Source organism: Streptopelia decaocto, assembly GCF_964273445.1.
Source record: "Streptopelia decaocto genome assembly, chromosome: 7".
Taxonomy (NCBI): Eukaryota; Metazoa; Chordata; class Aves; order Columbiformes; family Columbidae; genus Streptopelia; species Streptopelia decaocto.
The window spans coordinates 36,698,094-36,714,321 of record NC_138661.1 but is presented as its reverse complement, the minus strand read 5'-3'; the positions used below and the strand labels follow the sequence as shown (position 1 = coordinate 36,714,321).

The 16,228-nt window shown below is 43.2% G+C and overlaps 1 protein-coding gene across 3 annotated transcripts in view; it reads left to right on the top strand.

Moving 5' to 3' along the window:
* Positions 1-5,071: 5,071 nt before the first annotated feature.
* The window catches only part of DCAF5 (DDB1 and CUL4 associated factor 5), a 77,311-nt gene continuing 66,154 nt past the window's right edge, over positions 5,072-16,228 (top strand). The window contains exon 1 of one of the 3 annotated variants that reach the window (XM_082058501.1): positions 5,072-5,313. In XM_082058501.1, coding sequence (XP_081914627.1) covers positions 5,100-5,313 — 214 coding nt within the window. In that variant the 5' untranslated portion in view covers positions 5,072-5,099. Of the gene's footprint in view, positions 5,314-8,896; positions 9,325-16,228 lie in introns of those variants that run through there. The other 2 variants (XM_082058502.1, XM_082058503.1) reach the window with 2 other exon arrangements.

The window sequence follows — 16,228 nt, the reverse complement described above, 5'->3', positions numbered from 1 at the left end:
CATTCCATCTAAAATTGTACAAAGGTAACTTCTGTGAAATGCAAAGCCAAATTGATGAAACAAATCCTAATAAAGCTGTCTCTGATAAAATGACAAGCATGTGCAGACACTGCTTAATATACATAAAGAGAATCCACACAGCAGTGCCACATCAGGACAAGTCCATAAGAAACGAGGCTTCACTTGTTCTGCTGATCACAGGAAAAAAAAATTAAAAAAAAAAAAAAATATATATATATATATAATCACATTAGCTCATCCTTTAACAGGGAGAAGACTAGGGTAAATGATTCAGTGTTCAAAGGAAAATCAATGATAGTGGAATATCAAAGGAAAGAGGCTCCAGCCAAGACTTAAATTGCTGCTAGCAGACAATGAGGAGAGAGCTGCGTGTAGTCCCCACTAGCTCATTACTAACACTATTTGGGGCCACATCCCAAGATACAGAAGAAAGCCAAACTCTCATTTCAACTCCTAATGTGTTTTATCTTCCTCATGTCCATGCTAGTAACCCCATGACTACATATTCAAACAAGTCATTTTGAGCAGGGTTTGTTTTAACAGGGCTGATACCAGGGAGCCAGTAGGAGCGCTTCTTCCATCAAAAACTCAGAATGAGATCAGTTTCAATCAACTGTGAAGCCACATCCTAGAGGTGGAGTTTCACACCGTAACAAGGAGGATAGAAGGTTTAGCTCCTGTTGAAAAGGCAATTCTGCTTTCCCGTTCTACCTGTAGGCATTATTCTACTGCTTCACTTCTGCAAACACCAGTGTCTGTTTGGTTCAAGGATTTAAGCAAGCAGAAAGGTAGCACAGCAAAAACCAAATACCTTGAACTAACTTACCATGAGCCAGATCTCAGTGAAACTACATCCAAGTCAAAATATGAATCAGCAGTAATTCACTGTAGGATCTGCCAGAGTGTGCAGGTTTTGCAAAGAACCTGAAAAAAACTGCTGTCAGAGGTGTGAGCTGCCAGACTGATCCCATGACGATGAGTTATGTTAATATTCATCATCAACAACATATTTCTTCATTAATTGCCAACTCTTTCATTGCTCTTGTAGGTACAAAGAGCTAGAACATGGTTCTTTCTCATCTCTGAAAGGCCTCTTATTAACTTGGTGCATATCTATGGATAACATCACCAGTCTACTGCCACTCGAGCTTGTACGTCAACTGTCAGATCTGACTGAAAGCTCTTTGTAGATCCTAGCATCCAGGGTCCATCTAAATTTTAGAGTTCCTCTATATGGCATCTCTCAGACAGTCCTTTGATCTATCCATGCAAAGACGACCCTTGTTTAGGTCTCTTGCCTCCATACTGAGACTGCCCAAATACCTCTCCCTCCAGCATTAACCACCTTCTTGTAACACAACAGCCATGACAGGTATAAACACCATGATGTGACAACACATTAAAGCTGACTTCAGTCCTCCTATTAATGATCAAATATGCCACAGCCATCAAGTGGAAACCACTAATGCAATTTCACTCATTCTGCCAATTCAAATTTGTTCATAAAAAATGTTGAAGGGTTAATTTTGTACCAGCAGACCTTAAAACCAGATGAGGTATTGTCAGTCTTTCCAGAGGCAGCACAAAAATTCTGTAGCGCAGGCAGAAGCTAATGTGAGAGCGGTGCGACAGCATGGCCACACCTGATCCAGGCTGGGAGAGTGGGCTCTGCACAGCCCTGGAGTTAGCAACTCTGAAACCACAACCCAGCACTGTTTATGTAGATCATTACTCTGACCACATCACTTCTGTTTGAAGCATTCTGCTAGTTCCCTCTTCTGTACTGCATCAAACATTATTTACTCATCTTAGTTCCCACGAGCCTTCACAGAAAGTCACCACCTTGTTCATGATCTCCCGTTTCCTTTCCAGTTGACTCCTCCCCTCTATTGCCCACTTGTTGAAATTCCAATAAAAACATTTTGTGCCTTATTTCATACTGCTTTTGAGACATGGTAGTGACAATAAACAGCCATTAACAGAATAAAGTTACTCAGGCAGTGCATACAGACCCTGACTTACACTGCCCATGAGTCTGACCAGGCTCATTCCAGCTCGGTCTGTGCCATTCAGTCTCAGCCCAGCACCCTGCATGCCAACACGGCCAACAAAACAGTAGCTCGATGAAGTCCAATTGGTTTGACTAAGTACTGTCCATACCTCACTTTCATTCCAAGCTGCAGAAGGCTCTCACTGAAGTAGAAAAAGATGTTTCTTTGATGGTACTTCAGCATGACTCAGGCCACTAGTGTTTGTGTTTTGAAGAGATTACAGCACTCTGGCATTATTAGCACAGCAACACATTATTTTCAAATGAAAATGTTATTGGTATAGGTCATAATAGTTTTCTTAGGTGTTATGTATTTCAAAATTAATTCAAACAAAGGAATCAGAAAGTGAAGAGAATGCTTAATAACACTTTTTAACCTATATGTTCATGTGAGAGAGTATTGCATTTAGCAGAAAAGGCTGTCAGTCTCCTATTATTTTTCTTTCAAGTTCTAACAACATATCTTCTTCCTGACTGCTTACAAATGTGATTTAAAAAGAAAAACAGTTAAATCCTTCCTGAAAATCCTGTGTTTAGGAAATATTTTTATTTCCATTTGTCCATGTAAGGATACAGCTTTCCTAGAGACTGGATCCAGAACATGGAGAAAAAGCACTGGAGATTTTATTGTGTTGCATTTCAAATGGAAGGATCCTACACCTATTTATTTCAATACAGAAACCAAAGATATGCAGCCTGAATAATACTTTAGAAAGAGGAGAAAGTGAACCACATGTGCTAAAAGTGACATCTGCAGTGTTCAAGGCCAGGTTGGATGAGGCTTTGAGTAACCTCATCTAGTGGAAGATGTACTTGCCCATGGCAGGGGAGTTGGAACTAGAGGATCTTTAAGGTTCCTTCCAACCCAAACCATTCTATGATTCCATAATGTATTTCTGGAAGGCTCTCAGATAATACAATGATGTAACCTGTATGAAAATTATAGAGGAGAGAATGGAATACAAACTGATGGAATCAGCTTAGAGTCTATAGGTAGAAAAATGTAATGCCACTGCCTATGTTGGGAATTCAGATGTAAGCAACAGTTTCTGATATAATTGTAATGGCACAGAATTTCATGGCATGCAAGCAAAAGATCTATAAAATATGATTTATACCAGTGCAACTTACTTGTCTCTGAAGCTAACGTAATAAACACAAATTATGACTGACAGGGCCTTTGCATCCCTATCCTGAGGTTTGCTAGACATGCAATGTAGCAATAGCTGGCCATTGACAGCCAAAAGTAGAACAAAACCTTCATATAGCTCAGATGCAGGAGAAATTAAGCACTCTTGGTTTTCATGTCAATATTAACACCGTTAATTATAATTCTAACAGAAAACAGTTAACAGACTGTGTCTGGATATTTGTCTCAAATTATTATTATTATACCTTTAATTAAGTTCTGATATATTTACCTGTTGACAACACATCTGGAAAAAAAATTATATGTAAGTTCAAATGTAAGACACATTCTTACTTTTTTTTTTTTACATTTTCTTACATTCTTTTTATTCTAATTGAAGTGAAAAGTTTGTTATTTTGTTATATGTTAAAAGTAAGGCTATAGTGTTGTCAGCTAAAAAGCACAGGATTTCATATTCTTTCTATAATCTTAGCCAAGAAGAATCCTGAAGCAATTAACTGACTTTCTATAATAAAATAATTTCAGTTTCTACTGAAAAGCTGTCACTGGAACGTAGCAGCAGTCTAACACTACCCAGCAATGCTGCCACACAATGGTTTATGTCAGGAAGGACTTTTTTTGTTTGCTTGTTTTAAAGTTTGGAGTCTCCTAATTCCCAGCAGGTGCAGTTCCGCACAGAGAAGGTCAGGACTGTCAGGCTAATCCTCACCTTCTGAAAACTACATCTGCCCTAGGCACTGGTGCCAGTTCACCTGCACCCGTGGGGAAATACAGACCTGGAAGATTCAAGCTGCAGGTCTGGGACTACTCAGCTTGTGCACTGGGGGTACTTGGTCAGGCTCTGCGAGGTGAGACTGGGGGCTACACACTGCAGCTCAGGGCTATTGCTCTTTGAACTACACTTCTGTGTCTTACACAGTATCAGGCTTTACATGCGAGGGACAGGGTCCCATGTAACGTGAAAAATATTTTTCCCCACAAACACACAGGTTAGGATGTCACAAAACAGTGGAGTACAACACAGATCAGTTACACCTGCTTAGCCAGCTGGATTTTGATGTTTTGTTGGTATTGAAGGGTAAACAGAGAAAATCCAACAGTATTTCTGATGATCTTCTGGGGCTAAGTGCAGAGCAGTCTACTTACTCCATGTGGAGGAGGCAACCCTCCTATTCGCTGTGCTGCTCAGGTAAGAGCAGGAGAGAGCAAACAATAAAACCTCAGAGAGCCCTGTAAACACTGCCTTAAAGAAAAAAAAAAATTAACAATATTCTAAACATTTGGAAATCCCACAAAGACCGCTCATCAGTCCCCGCTGTGAACAGCGAGCACTATTTTTTTGCTCATCCTCCCGCCGTTGAGCTGTCCGCAGGATCCCACAGCGGGCCGCCCGCGGCTCCAGAGAGGTCACATCCCTTTCCCTTCCCCTCGATCGGGGGCGACGCCCGCCCGCGGCAGCACCTGCCCGCCCACCGGCGGCTCCGGGCCGTTGGCGGCAGCGAGCCCCTCAGGCGGGCCGGGCGGTCCTTCAAGCGACGCACCGCGGCCGCGAGCAGCGGCGGGAAACATCCTCCCGCAGGTCCTCGGAGTTGGAGACTCACCCGTCCCCGCCGCGCCGTTACAGGCGCGAGTTAAAAAGCGGCGGCGCGACGTTAGAGCCGGGCCGGGAGCGGCGGGGAGGCGCGGGCTGCAGCTGAGGATCAGCTGCTGAGGAGAGCGGGGAGGAGCCAGCGGGATCAGGAAGCGGCGGAGTGTCTAACACCTCTCTGCCATGGCTGGCTAAAGAAAAATCATCATAACCATAACAAGGGGGGAAGCGGGGGAGGGGAGGCGGCGGCGGCGGGGGAAGGAGCGGCGGGGAGCGGCGCAGGCGGCAGCATGAAGAGGAGAGGCGGCCGGGGGGACAGCATGCGGTCGGTGGTGGGGTTCCTGTCCCAGCGGGGCTTGGAGGGGGACCCCCTGCTCACCCAGGACTTCCAGCGGAGACGCCTGCGGGGCTGCAGGAACCTCTACAAGAAGGACCTCCTGGGCCACTTCGGCTGTGTCAATGCCATCGAATTCTCCAACAATGGAGGCCAGTGGCTGGTCTCAGGTAAAACGAACGCTCCCCGTCCCTCGCCCCCTTCCCAAAAAGCATCTTCCTCCTCCTCAGCCGCCTCCCCCCCGGCCCGGGGGGAGGGGAGCTGCGGCGGCGCTCAGAGTCATTTCTCAAACCTACTGGTGCCCGGGAATAATGTTTCCCAAGTAGAGATCTAAAATGGTTGACAGGTTTTAAATTCTACTATTATGGGAAGGGGCGGGAGAACCCTCGACAAAAGTTTTTAGCAGAGTGTTTGCAGGGCCCCGGGGGTGGAAGCTGGGGGTGCCCCTTTATTTGTTAGGTCGCCTGTTTTGCCCTTTGAAAGGGGATTTTATTATTTCGGGGCGGGGGGGGGGGGGGCGACGACGGAGGGGAAACAAACCCGCGGCGTGCATTGTGGGCGCCGGGTGACATTTATCAGCGCCGTGCCCCGGCCCCCCAGGGGACGGGCGGGGGTCAGCGGTCGCTGCCGGGCGAGCGGCGGGCCGGAGTTCGGAGGGGCGGGGGGACTGATGTCCCGCTCGGTGTTGGTCGAGGAACTGGATGGGTTTAATTTAGGGACTGGTCACTTTGGGACCACCCCCTCCCATCTTCTTTTGGGGGAGCGAAGTAGGGTTTTGTTTCGTTCCTCCTTCCTCCTTTCGCGGGGCACATTTGGGGAGATGGGGCTTAGATGTTTTTTGGGTTCACGGCCCCCCTGTTGCTTGCCCGGGGCTGAAGGAACCATGCGGGTGGGGGGACGCTGTCAGGTAGGAGGGAGGCGCGGGCTTGATATGAGCTGCGACACCGAGTACGGGGAAAGGCTCTGCACCCCCTTCTCCCCAGCGGGGAGGGGCTGCGGGGCTCGGCGGCCGGCTGCCCACCTCCCCACACCCCAGCAGCGCTTGGCGCAGGTGCCTCTTCCTCCTTCCCCGCCTCCGGGCTCGGAGGGGCGGCGGGGGAAGGAGGCAACTTCAGGCCGGGGCCTGACCGGGCGCTGCAGGCCGCGCTCTCCTCGGGCGGCTCTTAGCGACAGGCCGGGGAATCGAGGGCCTATCCCGCCCGCGGGGGCACGGCGCGGCGCCCCGAGGGCTCGGGCCTTGAGGGGCCGCGACGCTTCTCTCCCGCCGAGCCTGCAAGGGGGCATGAGCCCTTCGGAGGGACGGGGAGGGGGCTGCCAGCCCGGGAGGGGCTGCCCCTGCCGCGCCGCCCCGGGGACAGCCTGGCCGCTGAGCGCGGTGTCCATTGCAGGCCACGGGCGAGGGGTGTCGTGTCCCGGCCGCCCGACGCCCTCGGGGGAAGCGGGCAGGGGAGAACGGCTCCCCTTTCCTTCCCCTGCCCTCCCGCGGGCTGGGGCCGCGCTGCAGCGGGGAGGGCCCGTTCCCTGTCATGTGGGGCAACGGCCCTCGGGGGTATTGTAGAGCTCCTTGGCATAAAACCGTAGCAGCTTTGTTGAGTGGGGTCTGGGGGGTAACGGCCTGGTTAGCAGCCCAGAGTGGAGGAGGGGCGAGAGGGTCTCGGATTTGCCTGGCTGCCCTCTGGTGGGCTTTAAGTAGCGACGGGGGCTACTGAGGAAGGTGATAGGGGGGCATGGCTGAGCGGGCTGCCTGCTGCCTTGGTGTGCTGGCTGGCTGGCTGGACAGAGGTGGGCTCTGTCACACAAAAGTATCAGTAATAACTCCAGGCATAACACAGGGATTCAGTAGAAAGTTATTATGGCTGTTTGGTTACCTTTAAGCAAGGGCAGAATAAGAACACCCCGTAAACATAAAATAGAAGCTGATACACTGAGACCTATCTAAATTTATCATTCTTATTGGAAGAAACTTAGAAGCATAAGTCCAGTGATCTCTGAAATAAGTGTCCATGAAGGATCCTAGAGTTACTGTCTCTTATCTATATGCACATGCAGTTAAGGTATGCACCCATTTATTCTGAATATATATGTATTTATGCACACACATGTACGTATATACATGTATATGTGTTGGGAGGAAATGCTGATTCATCTATTCTGAAGCTTCCAAATGTGCTAGAATCAGCATACTCATTTGTACTGGTCCTTCTCCAGTAAGGAGAACTATGTACTTCAAGTTATAAAATGCTACAGAGAGCTCAGGTGCATCTGTTGTTGCTTTTTTATTTTCCATAGTAAGTGATGGAAATACTCTCAGTATTTTCTGTTCTTTTTGCTCAAGAAAGCCTCAGGACACACTTTAGGTCTTGTCATATTGTCGACGGCACTTACCTATGTTGCCATCCCTTCTTTAGGTAGAAGCATGAAAAGCTGAGGGTTGGAAGGGACTTTTTAAGAATTGATTTTGTCCAAACTGCCTAAGTCAAGGTAGATGCAGTGAGAGAATGGAGGCAGATTTCCTGTCAAGTGGATGTCTAAAGAAACATAGATAAAAGGAACACTTTCAAACCATGTCCAGTTTTCATTTTCCTAACTTGTCAAAAAGCTACTGAATATTTAAAGGGGGTAAATTTGTGCTCTGTATGTAGGAGATAAATGGTACTAGATTTCTACTCGCCTAAATGTCATGAAATGACTAGGAAGCAAGTATCATTTAAAAAAAAAGAGGTGGTGGTGGCAAGAGAATGCCGAAGTTACATGTGTTAGCGGTGCATAAATTTGGGGTAATTAGGAGCAGACTACCTTAAGTCTGACCTTGTATTGATGCCCTGAGAAAATGAAGAGCTCTAATTATGGTACCTGTTTTTAACAAAGTTTTGTCTTATCTGTGACCATAAGCTCTAGAATGCTTTATGTGACACAGTAATAGCAAGCAGATGCTTTGTTCTTCAGTCAAGAATAAGAAATTAAAAGGCAAAAGATTTATGGATACTCTGTTTAATTTCCTGCCATTATAAGCCCAGGCTTCATTAAAATTACACTCAGAACACGCCTTTTTTAAGGTCATACTAATGTTGAAACTCTGAGAAATAGCAAAAGCAGGAAACAACAGCGAGAAGGAGAGCTCAGACGAAAGATAAAGGAAGGGTACAAGCTGCCTCTATTCTGAAGTTTTCTAGAAGAGTTGCTTCAGAAGACTTCCAAATGCAGATAAAGCCTTAGAATAGATGGCATGTGGGTCTCTCCTCTCTCAAAATAGTCAGTGTGCTGAGGTAAGGATGAGATGTTAGATGCTTCCATCTGCGCTTATAGCAGCTAAGAAAGTTAACAGCGACATTGGAGTGTGTGAAAAGGGAGAGTGCAAGCAGTCTTCTCAGTTGTTCAGTTTTAAGTAATATGTATATTCTTAACCAAGAGAACTCTGCTTCAGCTAATTGACTTGTTAATAACTTAAACATTGCTAAAGCTGTTTTAAGTACAGCTGAGACAGTGCATTTGTAGTGGCTATACTGATGCCAGTCAAATGGTAACCTGCGTCCAAATTAGTGCTGTTCACATCAGTATTGGCTGGAATGTTTTTCTGGGCTATGTGTCCCAGTTTTTTGTTTTTTTTTTTTTGTTGTTGTTGTTGGTTTTTTTTTGGGGGTGGGGAATGTATCTTCCAGATGCAAGTCTGTAAGGCTAATGATTACTGTTTCAGTAAACATTTCAAACTGCTTTATATTACAGTTCCAGATAGTTTTCCTGTTAGGATTTTGGAGAGAACTTAAGTGTAGACAAGCCTCAGCAGGCCTTTTTAAAGCATGTTTGAAACATTTTGGTGTCTTAAATTCTTTAAACTTTGCATTGGAGATTACACATTTAATAGTAGTTAATTTTGTTCCTAACCATGTTTTCAAGTTAAAAAAGTTGAGGTCAACAAGTTGGATGGGGGGCCAGTCTGTAGGATTTTGCTGTACCTGTGTGGAACTCAACAGTGTCACTTTAGCAAGGTGCAGAGAAAGACACTAATGTTTTGGGACAGGAGTACTAGAAGAACGGACAGACATAAGGACAAGAATTCAAGGAAATTGAGAGAAATGCAAGGAGGAGGTAGATACGTAGGAGAAGATGCAATGTGACAAGTAGAAAAGACCCGTCTGTAGAACAACACAAGGAAAGAGGAAGGCTTAACATGTAAGAAATGTGTAAGTGGGTTGAAATTTGTTAAAACTAGTTGCTGGGTGGAGTTGAAAGATTTCATTGGACAAAATAATGTCTTTGCAACACTTTTTATCCTAGATGGTGGTAATTTTCTGTTAACACTTGGAGAAACACATGACTGTCTGTTTATGGAAATTAAATTAACTAGGCAATGATATGCAACTAACTTCTTCCCTCAGATATGCCAGCCATCTCCTTCTGCAATTTAACTTCTTAAAACTCATCTTTATTTAGTCTATGTAGTAGGCTTTCTTTCTCCCATCCTCAAGTTTGGTGAATGTTTTCCTGTTTGTTTATCTGACTGTCATTTTCATGCCTGCTATCTCTTACAAACAGGAGTATCATTATCAGAACCTCCCACTTTTTTTCCCTACTTCAAACTGCACTTTCAAGATAACTTCAGGGAAGTACTGCGATCTCAGGCTTACTTAATCCATACATATGTGTTTTTTTTTTTCTCAGCTTCTTTTTCCTTTACCAGATAATGCAAAAATTAGTAGCTCTTCTATGATTGTAAATTTGTAGGGATGCAAGAAAGTACTGGATTTGATTGCCATGTAAATCTGAAGGAGTATGAGCCTAATACAGGAGAATGAGGTGACTTTAGGAGAGGTAGTGGAATATTACATCTGAAGAAAGGGGATTGTGTATCAAGTATGTTTTTAAGAGAGATAGTCTCGATCTTAGTTTCCTTGTATGAAGCAGAATTCTGTGTGAGGAGGTATCTTAGGTCCAGTTACTACATTATGTTTTCATTAATAGCTGAGAAATTATGGAATTTAAACATGACACCAGGAAAGATAGCGATAATTTGAGAGGCCAGGAGTTGAATTTAAAGTTAATTAAGAGACATTACCTGGAAAAAAATGTCATGTGCTTTGATATGGACAAGTGCAAACTACAGCATGTGAATAAAAATGGTCAAATCTACAAATACATTATGAAGACTAGACCATAGTAATGTAGAAGAGGATCCAAATGTGATAGTAGATCACAACATAAGTGTAATCAGACTTGATAAAGCACGTGAAGTAATCCTGCTTTATTTGGTGCTGTTGGGGCATCGGATGGAGCTCTGTGCTCAATTTTGGGCTCTGTAATTCAAGAAAGTCATGGCCAAACTAGAGAAAGTTCAGAAGAGGGTATGAAGAATTATCAGCTGAGTAGAGGTGCAAGTCTTAAGATGCATGGAAGTGTTTTTAATTATTATATGAAGATGTGAACTCTTCTCTGTACACTGGGTATAGAATAAAGAAATGGTCTTAAATTATAGGAAGAAATATTTTAAGATGTTATTTGATCTTACACTTCCCTTTCATCCTGTAGTTCATTCACTTTTCTTGTCCATTGGTTATCATATGGCACTTCTATAGCTTAAAGTCATAAACTGGTATGATGGAAGCATGTGAACGGGGGAAGGAATAGGGAGGGAGAGGTTGTTTGTCTGACAGTTGATTTTCTGACAGGTCAGCTTCTTTAACCTAGTCACCCTCTGGCTGCATCACTGCTGAATTCAATGGGAGGGAAAATAGCAGGAGCACATGGCAAGGGGGAGTCGGATTATGTGTCAAACTGCACCCTTGGGCTAGATATTAGGATAATCTGCCTAATGGCAGGGATTACGAAGCACTGAAATATGCTGCCTAAAAGAGGGTATGAAAGCTACCTCAGTGGTGGGTTTTTTTGAGAACAAACTAGACACACATCTATGGGGAGTAATTCTGGCACAGTCTGCCCTTTTGCCCATGGCTGGGGTTAACTAAGTTATCAAATTCTTGAAATACTGTCTGATCTCACATTCTGTGATTTATGAAACTTCTTGAGTAGATATAAGCAATAAGATTAATATTTTATGTTATGATTTAGAAGTGTTGCCCTGGTATATGGGAGACAAAAAGGAGTAGTGCTCGTGAGCTTTGTCCACAATCAGCACAGTTAATGCACTTTAAAACTGCAGTTTTTAAGTCCTGGCTGCTATGATGCTGAAGTCCTTCTGTTAGTACACAAGAGTTCAACTGTGTTTCATGAGCTATGCGGATACTGTTGAGACTAGATTTGCTTTTGGCAAGGCTATGTTCTGGCCTCCTTTGAACCATTTTAGGACTAGTAAGAGCAGCCCTGGACTACAGATAGACTACTGTTACTGTGAGGTATACTCTTCTTACAAACTTAATTGTGCAGAAATGCCATGGTTACCTATTTAGAAGATAACTAGATTAGGAAATGTTTTTTGGAAGAGCTAGTCCAAAAGCAGGGCAAAACTAGAATGCTTTGGTTTAGGAACTGTGGAGGCAGTGAACTCTTTGTGCTGAAATATATGCCATGCTGAGTCACTTGGGACATGTTCAGTTACCTAGAATAGGCATATTCAACCTATAGTGTTTGTCTACACTACTTGGAAAAAAAAAAAAGCCAAAACAAATAACTTTTTTGCGGGAGCCCTTTCTGCTCTGCCCACCCCCCCTCTAAATCATGGGGTAAGCAGCATGCACAAACCATTCTGAAGCAGGCAAACTGTGAAGAAGACAAGGCACTTTTAATTCTTCTGGGAGGTCAACTTTAGTTCTGCATGAGCTAGAAGGTTGTCAAGGGTGAACACAAAATGTTTGTCTACTTAAGAATCTGTTTCAGGATAACTATCTCAGGAGTTGAAATGCAAGCTTCTCTTGTGTATCTTCTGAGTAGAATTCCTTAATCCTGCCTGTATCTCTCATCAACATTAGTCAGAAGGCCCCAAGCATTACCGAAGTATTCCAGTAAATTAGGGCAGGAAAGAAATGTGTGTCTTATGTATTTTCTGTTCATGTGTGCTTGTTAACAAAAAAAAAAAAAAAAAAAAAAAAAAAAGGAACACTGCTCTCCTCTACATCGAGAGTAACATGGGAAGGCAATAAAATTCCAGCATCTCTGACCACAGATACTTCTTTGGTCTGACCTCTTTTCCCCTCTCGCTTTGATTTTGAATGTAGAAGCAGGTCGGACCCATAATGAGCCCTGAAGTACTTGACTAATTGTTGTGGTTTAACCCCAGCCAGCAACTTAGCACCACACAGCTTGCTCCCTCACCCCCCTGGTGGGGTGGGGGGGAGAATCAGAAAAATAAAAGTGAGGAAATTAATGGGCTGAGATAAAGAAAGTTTAATAGGTCAAGCAAAAGCCACGCACACAAGTGAAGCAAATCAAGGAATTCATTCCGTACTTCCCATTGGCAGGTGGGTATTCAGCCACCTCCAGGAAAGCTGAGCTCCACCACACCTAATGGTTACTTGGGAAGACAAACATCTTCACTCCAAGCATCCCCTCCTTCCTTCTTCTTCCCCTAATTTTACGTACTGGGCATGATGTCATATGGTATGGAGTATTCCCTTGACCAGTCTGGATCATCTGTCCTGGTTGTGCTCCCTCATGGCTTCTTGTGCAGCTGCAGCCTTATTGCCTTGACTTGGTATAAACACTGCTTGGCAACAACCAAACTATCAGTGTATTATCAACATTCTTCTCATACTAAATCCAAAACACAGCACTATACCAGGTCCTAGGGAGAAAATTAAGTCTGTCCCAGCCAAACCAGGACACTATCTAAATCTTTAAAAACGTGGTTCCTTTCTGAAAAGAAACTGTAGAATGGCACCGTACAATTCTTGGCTGGGTCACACAAACTTTTGCTGTTCAAGTTGTCAGTCATGCAGTCCTAAACAGAATCAACAAAATAAGATGAAACTGAAGCTATTTTCACTTTGTAGATGTTAAACTTATTATTTCTGACACACTATCTGAAAAGTTACAGATTAAAGACTTTATATGGGGCTTTAATTTCTAGAAAATCCACATGTGGAGCCCTCGTGGCTAAAGTATTTTCAAATGAGGCCATATATCCAGGTTTCCCAGATGTGTGGTGCTGTTGATATATGTTCTGTATCATGTCAAGAACATACCCTTGCCATACACAGTTGTCTTTTGGGGAGCATTGTGGAGTTATCACAAGTTTGTGCAGTGAGTCCAGTGCTTTTTGAGAAGTGTTGAGTGGCTTCTGCTTCACATGATGTAGAACTGGTATGTGTGCACAATAGATCCACTGTAATTTGAAAGCATCTTAATTAATCTGTATTCACTCATCAACTGTACAGAAAAAAACACTACAGGTCTGGAGTTTCCTATAATTCTCAGACTTGTAACTTATGTTCCATAATGTGTATGCAATTTGTGTCTGATGAATCATTGTTCCTTTCTACAGAGTGTAAAAGCTCTGTATGTTCACATTTTCTTGCTCTCTCCCTGTATACCTGTCCATACACGTGTGCCTCCCTCCTTTCTTCCCTCTAACTTCTAAGAATCACGTTTTGGTGGTGGAGGTAGCATTTGCTGGTCTGCACCTCTGCTGGTTTCAGTCATATAACACTTACCTTTTCTTGTATATATTTGCCTGTGACTTAACACTTCTAATTTTCTTGTGTGAGGATGTAGATACTGGTAAAGTATCTTTCTGCCAGAAATCCTCCTCTGTGACTGGACACATTGGTAAGGCTTTTTCTTTCTGGTGGAACTGGCCTTCAGTCAGAAGTATGTCTGGAATAGCTGAATTGGAGTTAGAAGGGAACACACTTCCAAACCAGTTAACATTAATGTTTTATAAAACGTTTCTGTCTCAGTGGGGTATGAGAGGAATGAAAATGAGGCATGAAACGGGTGTAGAAGTTCTCAAAGCCAAGTATGTGCAAGACAATACATAGATGGAGAAAGGACAGAATTGTATGAGTGTGGAGAGCATCCTCAACTGTGGAACATGTGCCAGCACAGAGGCAGACATAGTTCTCAGATTGCTGTAGTGTTGGATACTCAATAGTGAGGCCCTTTGTACTAAAGTCTTATGGAGATCTCAGTGTCTGGGAAGAGAGAGACCTCTGGATTCAGTAGGAAGAATTGTTTCTAAGCCGAAGACAGAAGAAACAGGCATTAAGGTATAGGAACTTATAAAAAAAGAAGGTAGTGGCAACTTCTAACACTGTCACAGACTTTTCTGCACAGGTTGCAGTTTATCCCACTCCTACCATACTGTATGTGTGCTGGAAACCACAGTCATGTTTGTTTTCTTGGGATGTCTTCATTATTTTTGTTTGTCTCTGGACTAGGTGGATAGTGGAAATGAATATGAGTTTGGTGTTAAAAGTGAGACACCTAGATGCTAGTGCTATCAGATAGGAGGATGTGTAGACTTAACTGCAGTGGTTTTGCAAATTGGTTTGCTGTGGTAACAATTAGCAATAGCATGTTACTATGTTTTGCCCTGAAATGTCTTTACAGTTTTGAAAGACAATAGATGTGGTCTGATAGGAGCAATGTTGGTGTTCACCAGACTTAAGTGTTAATTAAATTGTTTGTTAGGTAGTGATAACATTAAGACCTGGCTGTTGGCAGCTTTGGAAAGTAACCACTTTAAGTGTCACAATAGCTTCTTGATTTTAGACTAACGTGGTCATATGCTTCAGCCGTCATATTTCTACGTCTCCTTATTACTAGCTCATCAGCAATCACTAGGGTGCAAATACATCTCAATACAACTTTCTCCCCTATTTCCAGACAAAAAGGAATCTAAGCTCCTATCAGTTTAGTTGACCGTACATTACTGCGGCTTTTTCTGGACTCATCACATTTGACTCTTATTCCCAGAAGTTAACAAACGCATCACAAATCTTTTTATCATGTATTCTTGTTTGCTCTGTAAAGTATAAAATCAGGAGGAGGAATGCAAAATTAGTTTCATGGAGCATGGTTAAGCATAACATGCAGCTGTACTGTCTATCAAAGTGATTGTCATAAAATCTGTTAGGAGACTTAAAGGCTGAGAGACTGTTAAGGATGTTTGACATAACTTAGTTCCATGGGAAAACTTTTAATAGCATCATATGATGTGCAAATTTTTAAGAAATCTGATTAACAGTAGTCATGCATTCTATTTATACATTTACTTCTTCTCGAAGTAAACCACAGACCAATTAATTTCAGTTTCCTTTTGTCTCTGTTTCATGCCTTTTTTCTTCTGGATAGCAACTCAGGAGGTGCTGAGTTTATACTTGTGATTGTGCAAAGAAGCAGTAAAATGTTGTAACTGAAATCAGCATGTTTCTAGTGGTACTTCTGACTTGTGATGCCATTCTCTTTTGTTTGTTATTAAAGACAGATCCCAAAAGTATTTTGAGTCTGACTTAAAGAAGCTTTATTCTGATTTTTATAGGCATCCAAAATTGGTGTTGAGAGTGCTGTCCAACACAGTAGTATCTTGAATTTTTTTCTTCTTCCTAGTAAACAATAATTTAATGCAATTGAAGCATGAACAGAGTCTAATATTTTGTATCTGTTTACCAGACAGAGAAGGAAGGCACTTCAGTATATTTGTGCATAGAGCTCTGAACTGAGAACTGCATCTAGGCAAACAGTTAGAGGAAATACAGCAAGCTGTAAAGCAAGAGAGAGTTGAACTTATTTTCCCCAGTTATTCTGTTTGTCAGGAGTTCACCTCAGAAATGTCTGTCTTAACCTTTACAAATCTAGAAGCATTCCATAACTGTACAAGCTGAAGACTTTTGAATGCTTCAGTAAAATCTTTTTATGGCCACATGTCAGTCCTATAGCAAACCTGTGCTGTGAAGGCTTTGCAAAGACTGCTAGAGGAGATACAGTTGTCAGTGGAAGGGGAAAAAGAGTTCCTGTTTCATGAATAACATAAGTGATCCTGGCAACAAGGACCTGATGTAGAAGCTTTTTGCCAACATGCCTATGTTAGTTTGGCGTATAATTCATCTACAGCTTGCTACAGTATTTTACATACTGGTAAAATTCTGAGTCTCCAGGTTACTGTAGGTTGTCACTGTGTGTTAGCAGAATGGCAGC